Source organism: Erpetoichthys calabaricus, chromosome 1, assembly GCF_900747795.2.
Source record: "Erpetoichthys calabaricus chromosome 1, fErpCal1.3, whole genome shotgun sequence".
Classification (NCBI taxonomy): Eukaryota; Metazoa; Chordata; class Cladistia; order Polypteriformes; family Polypteridae; genus Erpetoichthys; species Erpetoichthys calabaricus.
Window position 1 is genome coordinate 323951788 of NC_041394.2, and position 17237 is coordinate 323969024.

A 17237-nucleotide genomic window follows, 5' to 3' on the forward strand; every position below is an offset into this window, starting at 1 on the left:
CGAACCAGAAGAGAAATATATATAAGAGATAGTTCTCTGGAAACAACAGAAAACAAAGCAGATTGACCTCTATAGTGTTGTAAACTGTAAACTGCCAGCATTCACATTGCAGTGCTGCAGTATTAAGGTCAAGTGTTGCCCCCTATTGGCTAGCATTTTCAAAAGTAAAGCCAAGGTCACTGGCTCATTAACCACTGATGAGTCCAAGAGTGTGACAGCAAGGCCAAAAGGGACTCACTGCAATGCACTTTGAGGTACACATCTGACAGCAAAGCACAGTAATTTACAGCAACGCCTTTGACCACAATCCCCTGCATGGATTTCCTGTTCCTGAGATCATTTGAATTCCTTCTGATTTTACTATGCATAATTGCATTCAAGTTGGAGAGTTCATATTATAAAAATGCAAGAAAAATGTTATTTATTGGTGTTAAATGCTGAACAAATAAATATTTGTTATTATAAAGCCAAACAGAAGAAAGGAAAAGGTTTAAAAAAACATTTAAGCATATTATGTTTCCTATGGCAAGGTACAGTGTTCTAAATGTTAAAATGAACCACAATAAAATACATTTAAAAATGCTCTGTTACACACAGGCCCATAGGGGACAGCTTAAGGGCTCTAGTGACACACCAGGGGTTGGCACTGTGTCTTAATCCATTTTTGCTTCCTCCCTCTGCAAACCGAAAGATTGAAAACTGTAACACCACTGACATCACTTCCAGTGTCCGTCCACCTGGAACTGCCATTTCCTGCCAGAAGGACTTAAATCTATCTATCTATCTATCTATCTATCTATCTATCTATCTATCTATCTATCTATCTATCTATCTATCTATCTATCTATCTATCTATCTATCTATCTATCTATCTATCTATCTATCTATCTATCTATCTATCTATCTATCTATCTAAAACCAGAAATCAGCCATATGGAATCCATTCTGTTATAAACTCACATCTGTGAAGAAGTCTCTGCAATTGTTGCATGCTTTCTTTCATTTTTCAATCATTCAGTTATACGGGTTTACCAGGGTAGTACCCTAAATCTGCCTCAAAATCAAGTGGCATAATGAACAAAGCAAAATCCATGTAAAGAACACCACTGAGTTTCATGTAATGTAAATGAGATGCATCATCTTCTAATGTGCACAGCATGAATGGTTATCTTTAAACTAGAGGAGGACAGCTCTAGCGACAGATTTTTGCTTTCTCAAGGCTGTGGAAGATGGCCCAAAAGAGAAATGAAAGATGGGTCCTATCAGCTGGGATGGTTGCTACAATAATTAAGGTTCTTTATCAGACCGCACGTGCTCTTCTGAAATTCTTTGGTCAAAAACTGCAACTAGTCATTCAGTGCTTAGGATTACAGGTATGAGCAACTTAAACAAAGCTTAATTTAAAAGAGTGCACACCTTAGAAATCTGGGAGAAGAAACCTACTGAAGACATTTGGACACTGAAGTTGACCTAATAGAAGTATACAGAAGCAAATCTAGGGTACACTCGAGGGAATGTAAGACACCATGACCCTAAAACTCACTAAGTGGAATGGGAGGTTATTGTTGAGAAAAAGGAAGTCTGGGTGATGTTGTTTGGTGTGTTGTCTTTATGACCTTTACGTGGATATTTGGCTAAGAAAATGGAAAGAGGAAGCCCCATTCTTTTTATATTTCCTTTTGCTTCCACTGCTTCCTTATACCTTGTACTCTATTACTAGACTGCAATCTATTTTGTTTAATAAAATAACTTGCCAACAGCAAGGCACGGTACAATCCATAAAATTAAGATTATTTTATTTATAATTCCAAACCAGTGATAGAAACCAAGCAGTTTGTTTTCTTCTTCTTCCTAGTATTACCTGGTTCAAAGGTGTTTTGGCCCTTTATCATTTATAATCAGTATACTCCATCATTACAGATTTGTAGTGTTTATTAAAGAGAAAATAAAAACTTAGCTCAAATATGTGTAGCAGTTCAAACAATGGCATGACAGGTGCTTTGGTGTAAACAAAATTTCCACGATTGAGTGACATTTAAGGCTTGTGTCACTTTATAGGAATTGCCATGATTTCTTGTCAGACAGCATGTCAAATTTAACGATGGTAGTTGCTTAATCTTTTGAAGCCATTCAGAGTGTCTAATTTAAGCTTAGGATTCAGGAGGTTTGACTGAATACAATTCCTTCATGACCTTTCATACCATGAAAGTACTGTGATGTCACCTAATTTTGGCAGCCAATCAATATGAGCACATCACAATAAGCTGCAGTCTTATTTCTTTCTCTACTCTGTTATAGTACAGCAAAGACAAAACACTGCATAAACATGTACAAATGCTTCAATGTTTGTGGAGCCTCTCCTCTGTTTTCACAATAGAAAACATCTGATTTACTTGGAGTGGCCCGTGTACCTGATTGTTTGTGGGCACTGTAGTAAGAGTAGAATGGAAATTAAAAATGAGCAGAGCAATCATAAATCAAAGTAAAGGCTAAAGGTCAAAGCCAGCAGTCAAGAAGATCTTTTATCAAAGACAAAATGCAATTGGAAAATTCGGAGTCAAAAACAATAACAGGGTTTCAAAAAACCATATGACTAAATAAAGGTCTTTTAATGCAGTAAAACAAGGTTTATCCATCAGCTCAGATACCCTAGAAATGCCTGGATGTCTATTTATTGTCACCAAACTGATGTTACAAAGGACTTCACCTCGGGGAATTCTGGTCAAAATTTCTATGGAAACAGCCGAAACAGAAACTTAACATAGTGGCACATAAATGGGAAACAAAAATTGCACTGTGACAAAATGGGATTAAAAATTGAACTTTCTCAAAACAGATTCTAAACAAAATCAATCCCAAGGCTGAATTCCTTGGATCTCAAAACCATATGATCCCTACATAGATTAATAGAAACTTAACAGGAATTTAAATAAAAGTAAATTAATAAAGTTGGACATCATGACAATTAGCAATAATGATGTCCCATAACATTTTCTGTTTTTTTATTTATATATACTTTCAATATGTTTTGGTCAACTTATAAAATGTTAACAAGCCACACTAGTAAAGATGAGACAGTAATTTGGTAGGTGTAATTTGGGCAAAAAGGGCTGCCTTTAACAAAAACTGACACTTTAACAAAGTTTTCTATCTTTCTTTATATTCATTTGGTTTGAGAACACATACTCTGTAACTAAGGAACAGAGCAATCTGGATGTTCATCAGAGTCTTGCTATTCCAAATGAGAGTGCATGAAAATTTAACCCACCTACACTATATTGTATGATTCTTTTTTAAGCACTTTATTGATTTTATTAAAATCAAATAACATTCCATACAGACAAGTCAAGTTTAACAAAACTAGGTTCGAAACAAATCAACACCCCATCCATGAGAAAGAGAGCTAGGCCAACAGAGTAAAACTATAAGTAAATATATAATTTAATAAATGAAAAAAAAAAGAATAAAAAAGAGGGGAAACAATCCACTTCCTCAGTTTAAATGCTTATTCTAAAATGTTATTGATTAGATCCTGCCAGGTTTCGATTCTATATTGTATGATTCTATGTATCACTTTGCATTTGCTGTTATTAGTTTTGATGCAAATAAATGTAGTTTTGTAGTGAAAGATTAAAGCCAGTCTCTCTGTCCAACTGCTACCAGCACTGCAGGGAAGGCAGATTGTTCATACCTTGTCTAACTGAGTTCCCTTATGGGCAACAAGAGGCTGCCTTTGTGAAGCCCTCTGTTGGTGGTAAACTGGATTAAAATAAATTGTTTGAAAGTACAGCCAGCCCAAGTTAATAGAGGGCCTGAGAATTAAACACAAGAGGTGTAGCACAAACACTGAAGTTAAAAGTAACAGTTACAATCTAGAAAACAGCCTAAGCATTTAGTTTGTGGCTTTCTTGTTAAATGCATGTCACTGGTGGTCTGATAGCATGATAGAATACTGCCTATAAATATAATTACTAAAGTAATTCAGGAGAAAACAATTGTGCAAAATATCTTGAGAGACCAGAGAAAAATTCTTGTGTGCATGAGGTATTATTTTTAATGGGTTTCTTTCTGAAGGAAATGGCATAGTTAAAGCTTATTAAGGAGTAGCCTACCTTGTTACATAAGCAACGAGTAAAACATTTAGGGTATCAATACAGGCATATGTGAAATAGAATGGCATCAGGTGTAATGCCACATCAGATTGTCTTCTGTTTATGAGTGATTCACAGTATTAGTTATAATTAGAGTATGGTTGGGTGCGGGTGGGATGGTGCCCTCTGTTGCAGTGATGTCCTACCCCATGTGGTCTCCTGCCCGGTCCATAGCTGAATGATTTGCACACTACCCTGCATTAAAGACGTTTAGTAGTTGATGGATGGATATGGTAATATTTGTGTAATTAGCAATATGTAAAATACACTCTGAAAAGTGTATTTCTCAATAAAAAATAACCATTCTTTCTGTTTGGTTAGAAAGAGCTATAAAAATAAACTTATTTGAGTTGAATTGAACTTTCAGAACTTATATGTCATTTGGGTTTAATGCCACATTAAGAGTGGCCCACTTTATCTATTAAAAACCTGCTCTCTGAAGTACGGAAGGAAAAATCATGCGTCTGGAAAAATACCATAAAAAGAACTTGTTAATTTTCTACATAAGATTTCAAACTAGGGATTCAATTGCTGTGATATGCTGACACTCTGCTGCTGCAGTGCTGCACGAAAATATAATTATACAGCATATATATTTCATTGTGAACATTTATTAAAGAGAAACTTTTTTTATAATTTTCTTTATTCAACTGGCAGACATATCAATGCGAATCTTCCTCTGCTGAATCATGCAATTAAAAACCATGTAATTTAATGAATAATTCCATTTTTACATTTACTATTTCACACACTGAAGTTATCTGCATATAATTGGAATAGGACAGCCCTATGGCTACCCCAGGATATGATAAGGCAGGCTCTAAAGAGGACTAAATTCAAAATAAATCAGATTTCACTCATAATGGTACAGTAAGATGAAAAAATGAAGACATCTGAACAAAAATTGGACCAATAAAACAAGAGCTGCTTGGCTTTAGTGAGTACTGTGGTGCAAAGCTTAATGGCATTCTGCTGTTATTTTCATTAAAATGATTTTTATATTCAGAAAATGAAAAAAGAATATCTTACCACAGAGAATTTATTCCACAAATCATCCCTTGCTGCATTGCCGTACATGTGAGTTATGAGGTAATCCTAAAATATAAAACAGAAGGTTAGTTTGTGTAAGGTTCACTTAGCAGACTTGTTATAACACCATTTATAATCATTAATATAATGGTTAGTGAAATATTGTAAATGAGTATGAGGTTTTAGCTGATTATTAATTCAGAAGCATAGTGATTGCTAAACCAATCTGGCCAGGAGGACCCCTGTGGCTGCTGGTCTTCGTTCCATCCAAATTTCAATGTGAAGTCATTTGCTGCCTTTAATTGGGCTCATAATTAAACCCTTAATTAACTGGCTCTCATGCCCTTGTTTTTGTATTCATTGTGTGAACCCTGGAAAAACCAGCAGAGTGTGTTTAATATCTCAAATGACTTTGAAATGTCTGGCAGAGTTGGAATAAAACACGTTACAGCAGTACAAATGGTGATATCGTATCTTTCAATCCTTAATAAACTTTAATGTGATATGAGGTATTACTGTAAATATCAGTTCCTCAGCTCTGGCTCACTTGTTTGTTGCTGAAGCATGTACTTAAAAAAAAGTTCAGGTATAACAATGAGTTCTTCATTAAGAAAATGTAGTCTTTATGAGAAAACCCATCCAGGTTACACCTCAGAAGCTGCTTTAAGTCATCTTGAAAATTATATTGTAAATCCTGCAGAGCAGGAAATACTACCATTATTGTACTTTTAGACTTGAGTACTGCATTAATCCTATTGTCCACATCATATTATATCAGGGGTCTCAAACTGCAGTCCAGGTGGGCTGCAGTGGCTGCAGGTTTTCATTCTAACACTTTTCTTAATTAGTGACCAGATTTTTGCTGCTTATTAGCTCTTTGCCTTAATTTTAATTGATGCACAACTTAAGATTCAGGCCCCTTAATTATTTCTTTTTTTCCTTAATTAGCAACAAAACAATATTAAGACACAAAATGTCAACAAAATAAAGGGAAATAGTTAATTAGCAGCAAAAACTGGTCACTAATTAAGAAAAGAGTTAGAATGAAAACTTGCAGCCATAGTAGCTCTCCAGGGGCCTTATGCATAACACTGTACGTAGAATACACACTAAAAAATGGTGTACGGACAAAAGCGGAAATGTGCGTATGCACAAAAAAATCCAGATGCATAAATCTGTGCGTTCGCCAACTTCCACATTCTTCCGCTCCATAAATCCCGGTCAGCGTGAAAAGTAACGCACGTGCACGTACCTGCTGTCCCACCCCAAACTCCTCCCAGAATTACGCCTCTTTGAATATATAAATAGCCCTTAAGCTCAGCGTTCTGTGAAAAGGCAATGGCAAAAGCACGGAGGAAAATAGAAGAATTTCAGCAAATACCAAGTGGAGGCAAGGAAAAACATACTATTTTTTGGTTTTAACAGTGGTATAAACAACAAAAGGAAGTTGATCGAGTGACATAGAGTGTCGGAGAAACTCGAAAGCTCAAGTTCACAAAATCAGATATCAAAATCGCTGTAAAAAAGTGAGTCGTAGCCCAGTGTCTGAGTGTCATATGAAAGCTAATTAGGGTACAGAGAAAAGAAAAAAAAATAGGGACACAGTGGGGAAAAAAGCTCGAAATGTCAACTTTAATCTTGAAATTTCCACTTTAATCATGTAGTTTATTTTGTCATTAAAGTAGAACATAATAAACTTCATCTTAAAATCGTTTAATTTACTAGTTTCTCAAATCCCATCGTAACTAAAATAGCACGTTAAATGCTTTGTTTTGAATGTCTTCTTCTATGTGCTCTATGTGGGTGAATCACTATGTGCTTAAATGGGCTTTCTCTTCCTCCAACAGGACACAGAATCCATTATATTCACGATATTACAGCTCTCTGAATAAATCAAATACTGAGATATATACTTGATATCATTTTCATGATGATAGGAATTATAGCATGTTATTAAACATGGTGATAGTGACGAGCTGGAGCATCGTCCAGAGACTGTTCATGTCTCACGCAAGATAATTGCTGCTCCATGAGTGACCTTCGATGAAATTATTTATTGTAGCAGTATTGTCTCTTTCAAACGTACTAACCTCCAATTCCTGTCCTTCCTTTTCTTTCTCCAAATACCCAATCGCCACACAATCAGCTCTGTAATAGATGTTATGCCATCTGTAAGCTGAGAACGCCCATTCTTCAAAACTTTTAAAGAACATTGAAATATCTTCGTAGTATGTGTTTAATTATTCTATCCATCTATCCTTCCAGTGTCGCGCCAACCCCAGCAAGTATACAGCACAAGACAAGAACAATCTGTGAACGGGGCGTCAGCTCCTTGCTAGCACTGCGACACCGTGTCCTCACATGTTTAATTATTAACAATATAGATTATTTAAATGAAGTTAAAGTTTTATCTGTATAATATAATAAACATATTTTGCTGCATTTCATCTTAAAAATGATATCGTCATCATATATAAAAACGCGCTAAAGTGGCTCAGGTTGTGCAATATTATAACGTATCGCAAGTTTACAGTGAGGTGATTGTACTTATAAGTACAAAGAGTTCTACAAGGAGCACCTGATGGACTGATTGATTGCCTTTACCACGAGGTCAGTACAGGAAAGACTCTAAAGCATTTGCCGTATGGAAGCAGTTCAAATAGCACATGGCTGAGGCAGCGTGTGCTAGATGCTTTATACTGATAATTCTCTTTCCGACCAGCTGCTGTAGAGCTGTGATTCTACACTCAGTGATATAAATACTCCAAGTGGTGCAGTGAGAGTAATATGGAAAAAGATGATCCGCTGTGGAAACCCCTAACAAGAGCAGCTGAAAAAGAAAAAGAAGAAGGTGCAGCGAGATTATCAACGCTAAAGCAGCTATGGTATTAGGATATAGTTTGGCCATTCCGTAGACCATTATATTGTTACAGGTTAATTACAATCAGATGCCTTAAATTAATAAACAAAATGTGGTTAATTTCAGTGCATATGATAAAGCCGCGTCAGGGATGTGAATCTAAAAAAGAAAGGGAAACCACACTTGAACAAAAGCACTGCTTTGACGCTGGGTGCCGCCAGTTTGCAAAAACCGAGCGGAGAACTTGTGTACGCCAGGTTTTGAGCTAACATGAAAATGTGCATGAGTTTACGCCAAGTTTAGGTTTTATACATCATGATTTGAGCATGGAAACGGGAGTACATAACATTTTTGTGCATATGCACCGTTATACATGAGGCTCCAGGACTGGAGTTGGAGACCTCTGTATTACATCATATCATACCATACCTATTCTACAATACTGGCATTAAAATTTACTTGGCCTTTAATGGATTGTTCTTAAGAGGTTACCTTCATACTCATCAATTCACTGTGAATACGGAGTCTGAAAACACCACTGCTTTATTCCTGTCCGCACTGGTTCCCTTGGGTTTCGGTGCTCCTTTAATGGGTAATAATGAAGGCTGAATATATATTACATTTTTGTAATATTTGTGAGATTGCTGCACTTTCTCCAGCCTGATTTTTTTTTTTTTGGTTTAGAGATATTGCAAACTACAGCTGCAAGAACTGTAAAAATGAAAAAATGTTTAATTCATTTGCCACAAATGGAATTGACAATTGTAGTGTTTAATGGTCAGGATGTTTGAATCATTAATTTACTACTCTACAGTTAATTCAAAAGACAGTGACAAGGATCATAACTAAGCATTAAGAAGTGTAACCATGTTACTTAAGTTCTTAGATTACTTCACTGGCTTCTGGTTTAGTTTATCTAAAAAGTCTTATCTGTGTGCAATTTGTGATCTCAAAATACAAGCCTCCTTAGAACTTCTAATAAAAGGGGGGAATAGGAGGCTGATTAGGACAGTTTAGGCTAGGACACCCTAACTTTGGAAAGGTAATTTATATAGAGAAGTCCCAGTAGTCTCAAGGATAAAGACTCATTCAAAAAGCATATGACTTCTACTTTGACCTGTTGCTAAGGTTATTTAATATTTTTCTGATATATTGCTTTTAGTTAATTTGTAAAAATTGCTTTAAATTTGCTATTTAATTGCTTTTAATTTGCTATTATTAAGACTCCATTGTTTACTGTCTTGCCTCAGTATTCATGGTGGCACTTTGTCTCCCATGAATGCATAGTCACATATAAAGATCCGATTGTTTTCTATGCTAAACAAATTGAAACATTTAGAATCTGGAGTTAAAAACATCCTTTACAACCATGTAATTTCACTGTGCTATTGTCACTTTGTGACGGTTGGTTGCACAGACAGGGCAGTGCCGTCCATCACCTTCTGCTTTGACTAAAACTTAGCAGACTTGCCACTCAATGCCATGATGCCATCATACTAACATTTTCTCGGTCTTACATGCCATCTGACTTCTTCCAAAAGTTCTCTCATCACACTAACTTCAATGGCATTGGGTGGTTGCCTCATCACGTGCCTTACGTATCCTAGCCTATGAGTGTTATTGTGTCTCAGGAGTTCACTTTCTGTTCTAGCCAGCTTGTAGACTTGCTTAGTAGTCATCATCTTTATCCACGAGATTCTCAGCAACTTTATGATTCATTTGTTTTCAAAAGACTCATTTCTCTTCTTCTTTCTTCAGCATTCAGGCCTTGCATCCATAATCTGCAATCACCAAGACCAAGGCTTTCTTCAAACGCAGATTCATGGAGGTGCTGACTGACTTGTTTTTTTTCCACATCCTTTTCAAATTAACCATGACGGCCATGCCTTTTATAATCAAAGAACTATATTCAGGTAAAAATCTGTCTATTCTGGGGCACAACCATGGGGATATATGGGAGAATTAGTTTATGGTGGGACAGCCCTTGAGTTCAACCTACAACACAGACAACTTCAATCAAATAGAAAAGATGAAAAGATGCTACGTCATGCCCCTCTGTTAGCATTGATACCATTTAAACAACAGCATGAAACTAAATGAGACATGTGAGATGTCAGTGATTTACTTGGGTAATCTTTAAAAAAGGTCTCAATACTTAAAAGTTTGTTATTCAATTTCTTTTTTTCTTCTCATCACACCAATTAAACACTGGCACCATGACCCTTTTGTGACCGGTTTGTGATTTATTTTCTATATATCAATAGATATATAGAATGCTTTATTTAAAAATAAATACAGTCATATGAAAAAGTTTGGGAACCCCTCTCAGCCTGCATAATAATTTACTCTACTTCAACAAAAAAGATAACAGTCTTTCATTTCCGAGGAACATCTGAGTCCTGGGGTGTTTTCCGAACAAAGATTTTTAGTGAAACAGTATTTAGTTGTATGAATGTGAAAAACTGGCTGTGCAAAAATTTGGGTCCCCTTGTAATTTTTCTGATTTGAATGCATGTAACTGCTCAATACTGATTACCTTTAACACCAAATTGGTTGAATTAGCTTGTTAAGCCTTGAACTTCATAGACAGGCGTGTCGAATCATGAGAAAAGGTATTTAAGGTGGTCAATTGCAAGTTGTGCTTCCCTTTGACTCTCCTCTGAAGAGTGACAGCATGGGATCCTCAAAGCAACTCTCAAAAGATCTGAAAACAAATTGTTCAGTATCATGGTTTAGGGGAAGGCTACAAAAAGTTATCTCAGAGGTTTAAACTGTCAGTTTCAACTGTAAGGAATGGAATCAGGAAACGGAAGGCCACAGGTACAGTTGCTGTTAAACCCAGCAGGTCTGGCAGGCCAAGAAAAATACTGGAGCGGTATATGCACAGGATTGTGAGAATGGTTACAGACAACCCACAGATCACCTCCAAAGACCTGCAAGAACATCTTGCTGCAGAAGGTGTATCTGTACATTGTTCTACAATTCAGCGCAATTTGCACAGAGAACATCTCTATGGCAGGGTGATGAGAAAGAAGCCCTTTCTGCACTCACACCACAAACAGAGTCGCTTGTTGTATGCAAATGCTCATTTAGACAAACCAGATTCATTTTGGAACAAAGTGCTTTGGAATGATGAGACAAAAATTGAGTTATTTGGTCATAACAAAAAGTGCTTTGCATGGCGGAAGAAGAACACTGCATTCCAAGAAAAACACCTACTACCTACTGTGATATTTGGTGGAGGTTCCATCATGCTGTGGGGCTGTGTGGCTAGTTCAGGGACTGGGGCCCATGTTAAAGTCGAGGGTCGGATGAATTCAACCCAGTATCAACAAATTCTTGAGGATAATGTTCAAGCATCAGTCACAAAGTTGAAGTTCCCCAGGTGTTGGATATTCCAACAAGACAATGACCCAAAACACAGTTCAAAATCTACAAAGGCATTCATGCAGAGTGAGAAGTACAATGTTCTGGAATGGCCGTCACAGTCCCCTGACTTGAATATCATGGAAAATCTATGGGATGATTTGAAGCAGGCTGTCCATGCTCGGCAGCCATCAAATTGAACTGAACTGAACTGCAGAGATTTTGTATGGAAGAATGGTCAAAAATACCTCCATCCAGAATCCAGACACTCCTCAAAGGCTATAGGAGGCGTCTAGAGGCTGTTATATTTGCAAAAGGAGGCTCAACTAAGTATTAATGTAATATTTCTGTTGGGGTGCCCAAATTTATGCACCTGTATAATTTTATTATGATGCATATTGCATATTTTCTGTTAATCTAATAAACTTAATGTCACTGCTGAAAAACTACTATTTCCATAAGGCATGTCATATATTAAAAGGAACTTACCAATGATAAACAAAAATCCAAAGAATTAAGAGGGGTTCCCAAACTTTTTCATATGCCTGTACATGATTTGTTTCTGAGCTTTCTCAAATTATTTTGCAACATTATTTTTTTCTTTTTTCATTATATATATATATATATATATATATATATATATATATATATATATATATATATATATATATATATATATATATAGTGACAGTTTGAGGCCCTTGTCATCCTCATGAATCCCTTGACTCGACTCCAGACACCAGGTAAAAGTCCAAATATTACTTTTATTTAGACAATAACGTGCACAAAGCACCCTCCACTCCACAATACTCATAAATCAATAAACACTACAATACTCAATCCTCCACACTCCCAGACACTTTGCCACCCTTCCTCCCAGCTCAGCTCAGTGTACTGGTTTCCCAGAGTCCTTTATATAGTCCATGACCCAGAAGTGTTTCTCCCTTCCGTCCATGTGATCATGAACACTTCCGGGTCGGATAAAAAGCTCCTTTCTTCAACCCGGAAGCACATCGTTTCCTCTTGTCATGTGATCATGATGCACCTCCGGGTTATAGGAGCAAGTAAGAGTCCAGCAGCCTCCCCACAGCGATTCCTGGTGGTCCCCATGGTATTCGGGGAACGTCCACGCTGTTGGGACAGCTTCACCTGGCGGCCTGGGGGTGAGGGCTGGAATATTTAGCCGGCCACCCACCACAATATATATATATATATAATCGATATTTATATTATTGATTTTAATAACAAATAACATTCCATAACTTTCCAAATAAGTCATGTTTTACAAGACTTGGTTCAAAGCAAATCAACCCTCACCCATGAGAAAGAGAGCTAGGCCAGCAGAATAAAACTTTAAGCTAGTAAAAATAAATAAATAGATAACTTAATAAATAATTAAAAATAAACAGAGTTAAAAAAGAAAATAAAAAAAGAAAAATAAGAGGGATGAGAATCTGCTTCCTCAATTAAAATGCTTATTCTAAAATGTTCCTGCGAGGTTTTGAAAAACTTCTGCACAGATCCTCTAAGTGCAAATTTGATTTTTTCCAGTTTCAAATAGTATTTGACATCAGCTACCCACTTATTTAGAATAGGTGAGTTAGGATTCTTCCAGTTGAGCAAGATAAGTCTACATGCCAGTAGTGTAGCAAAGGCAATTACAGTTTGTTTGTCCTTCTCCTCTTTTTTCAAAATATATTAATAATTATTATATAGCATGCTGGACTCACAAATGGAAATGTGCTTAACAAAAAATGTTGAGTTAAATGCAGTCATATCTTGGTTGAACAAATAAAACGTCAATGCAGAAACCGGCAGGCTTGTACATGCTGTGGGATATGGACGTGTATTCTAAGTAGTTTAGCATGCATAAATCAAAGTGAAGTGCTGTGTACTTGTGTTGTCACATTATTACAGTGTTCAGTTTTATTAAATGTCAGCTTTTCTTGATGCTTATCAATCAACTTGACTTGTCATCTTTGTCATTTTCTTTTTCTGAGTTTCTAAGTATTTTTCATAATTGTTTTCTTTTGTGCACGTCCTTTTCAGAACTATTTACCGCATATTGTTTTCTTTTATTCTTCAAGCTGTTTTGTCTGTACAGTTTTTAGTTACATGGTATTTCAAGGTCTTCTGCAGGATGTTAGTGCTAGAGGCTTTCTCTGGTCATGCGAAAAAGCCAAGAATTTAGGGAACCCATTAGTCTTCATCTGTTCAGGTTTCAGTGCAATGGCATGCTTAGGTTTACACCATGCGCTGACAGTCACTATAAAAAATAAATGCTTAGCAGCAAGACTGAGTTTTTTCTATGCCCTGGGGTGGCTGAGCCTTGAGGATATTAGAACTGATTGTGTGTTTGTACATTCCATGAATCTGTGTCACTTGTGGATTTAATCTGATCATATATGGAAAAAGGAACTTTTGTCCAGTAGCAGCATTGTCCAAGAGTAGTGTGGTTCTCTGTGTGGGAATCAGCAGTTACCTCATTCCTATTCACCTTTTTTGTTATGATGTGTATTCATATCAGTGTTAATACTTCTGGTTTACAAATCTAAATAATTGAATGGAAAATTATCACATAGTATTACTTGTTAGAATTAGTTGGTAAGTGCTAAAAATTACAGTTTGCATCATTTATATAAGTATGCTGTATATTTTAACCAATCTGTCCACTTTCTAAACCAAGAGTCTAGTGTCTACTTGAGCAAATTGGAACGCCTAGTTAATGGAGCAACCTTTCTCATTCCTATTAAGTCTCCTCACAAGAGACTACCTGAACCACAAATTGCCAGTTAATAACCATGACTCCACATTTTCCTTTAGATTGTTCCCTCTCCCATTTTCCTCTGATGTAGTCCTATTCCTTCTGTCTGTCATAACCACTAATCACTAGTGTTTCTTCTGCTTTCTTGCACCATTCTGGTATACAAGAATGTCACACATTTCCTTAAGAAACCCTCTCTCAACCCTTTTCAATTGCAACTTCTCTTTTAATCTTTCACACAAAAACAATATTATTTTTCCCATAATAATCTCCTTTAGAGAAAATAATAAATAGCAGCACAAAACTGCTCCACTGATTATCCATGAGGCACTTTAGTAAACCATTCAGTGGAGTCTCCCAGGACACTGACTTGTCTCATTCCTCCTTTTCTTAGGCAAAGATTTTTATTGCCTAAATCATTGTCTCGCATGTTTTTTATTTCTCCTCTTTCATGCTCTGTAATACACAGATCTTCCACTATAACTAATATATTACCTAACAGACATCTCTACTCAGATAAACTTAACCTTCCTCTACATCACCTAGAGTGTCTGCCTGAACTTGTTCACTTTCTTTCCTTAGCTCATAGTCCAAAGGTTCACATCATGTCCATCGCATTTGTATTACAATTGGACTATTTAAACAAATCCAAAATGCAGCAGTCTGCAAGCTTTCGCAATAGACATAAATTTAGTCCCCTCTAACCTGCCTCCAAACTTCATGATATGACATGACACTCAAAACTCTAATTTTCACTTACTGTGCTACTAGGACAGCTGAACCTGTGCACCTCCAGGACATTGTCACATCTTGTAAATCACTCAGATGTCTATGCTCAATTTCCACTGGATATCTGGAAATGCCACTGCTAGACAGCAGCACATCTGCCCTCAGCTTTTTGGCCCTTACACTGTGGTGGTGGTGGTAGTTTACCCAACACATTAGCTCTGTCCATCCCCACTTTTTAAAATGACTGGTCACCCACATGTTTCAGCAGTATTTAAATTTGGATGGATGAGCAACCCCTCTATAATTTTAGAACTACAAGAATTTTAGAACACTGTGCAGATGTGCAAAGTTGATAGAGACCTATGCACACCAACTCAAGGTCATCACACCTGAAGTAGCGTATCTACTAACTATTGACTTGAAGGATTGAATACTTAATGCAATCTATATATATATAAGTCAATGTTTGTATGTGTGAATGTTCCAGCATTACTTCCGAACAGCTGGAGCGATTTTCATGAAACTTGGTATACATGTTTCTCATTGGTTGACTAAAAATACTGTAGGGTGAAATCAACCCTAACCCACCCCCTTCTGGGTAGGGTGAGTGGTGACCTAGCGATCTTGTATGCATGTTATCTTCCAATTGACACTCTGAATGACCACCAGAGGGCGAACTGGAGGTGACTGCCATCATTCTTTATTTTTAAGCCCCACCGCACCTGCCTGTTACTTTTAAAATGAAATAGAGTTGGCCAGTTTCAAGTGTCAACTGGATGATAACATACATACAAGACCACACGATAAGCACATTAGTGAGTCTTTATTGTTTGTTAATTTATTTCATTTTTTTCTCAAACAATTAAAAAAAAAAAACACTTTATTTTTCTCCTGGGCAATGCCGGGTATTTCAGCTATGTTACCCAGTTAATTATATTTGTAATTCGTATAGAGCACTTTGCATAAATCTCTTTTTATTTTCATTATATTGTCTTTTTCTGCTGACCAGTGTCAAAAAAGGGAAAGTTAATCCATTCTAATTTAACGCTACAAAACAATAAATGTGAAAATGTCCAAGGGGTGAACATTTTTTATGGGAACTGTTTTGTGTCTTCCATTATGACATATGTTAATAATTTCCATATGAGTATTCAATTGTTAGAATGACAAAGCACATAAGATTCAGAGGAGATGCAAATCCAGAAATTATATTAAGGCACAAGCAATGAATATTTAAATTCACCACAGTTTACAGTTGTTTTTATCACAAATATTTACAGTGTGGTCTGCAATTATCACACTGAGGTAGAGCTGCTCATCTAATACCCCTATTTATTTACCTGCTGAATCAATCCACACTTTGAGTTGGGTTAACAGTGTTCATTATTGCTCACAGTAGTAATTTTACTTGATATGTGATGGCAAATATGTTCAGGACTAAGTATACAGGATCATATTTCACAAGCATCAAATAACTAAACACATTTATAATCTTTTTAAGCAGTGTGTAACTGTAACTACCAAGAGTTTTCTCCCAGAAATTTCCCAAGGTCCAAGTCTAGGGATCAGTACATTTGTAGCTCAGAAATGAGAGGGATCACTGCAAAATGATATCTCGTATTGCAAGCCTAAAGTCAAAACAACATTCCCAGCAAATGCATTTTTTAAATACTAAACATCAGATGGAAACATGACATTAGCAGAGAATATCATCTACCAGTCAAATCACCAACAGGGGAAGAGCAAGAGAGCTGTGATAAAATGTGCCATGTCAAAATTACACCATATGAAGTTTGAAGAAGTGAGAAGAGACCATTCAGTCCATCAAACTTTTCAACATCTCATCCAGATGATTTTTAAACTTTTCAAGGTTTCCACTTCATCAATATGTCTTGGTACTTTATTTCAGATTTCTACAGCATTTTGTGACCTTGGGCCTCATGTATAATGCAGTGCATAGAATTCACACTAAAACATGGTGTATGGACAAAAGTGAAAACGTGTGTACGCACACAAAAATCCAGATGCATGAATGTGTGCATATGTCAAGTTCCATGCACTTCCCCTTTACAAACCCCAATGAATGTGAAATTTAACAAATGTGCACACTCCTATAGCCCCACCACAACTCCTCCCAGAATTTTTGAAATTTTAGTATGAAAATCAGTAGAAATATCACCTTCTGTTCAGTGTTTGGTTAAAAGACAATGGAAAGAGCACTTGAAATAAAGAAGAATTTCAGCAAATGTGAAAAGGAGGCAAGAAAAAAAGTACAATTTGTTGGCTTACGCAGTGACATAAGCAACAAAAGCGTGGCGGCGACCCTAGAAAGTTGAAG

General features: G+C 36.5%; 1 protein-coding gene across 1 annotated transcript in view; it reads right to left on the minus strand.

Annotated features, from left to right (window-relative positions):
• LOC114664349 (thyrotropin-releasing hormone-degrading ectoenzyme-like) overlaps window positions 1–17237 on the minus strand; it is a 940843-nt gene that overhangs the window by 265285 nt on the left and 658321 nt on the right. Inside the window, 1 exon segment of the mRNA XM_028818439.2 lies at window positions 5181–5246. Coding sequence (XP_028674272.2) covers window positions 5181–5246 — 66 coding nt within the window.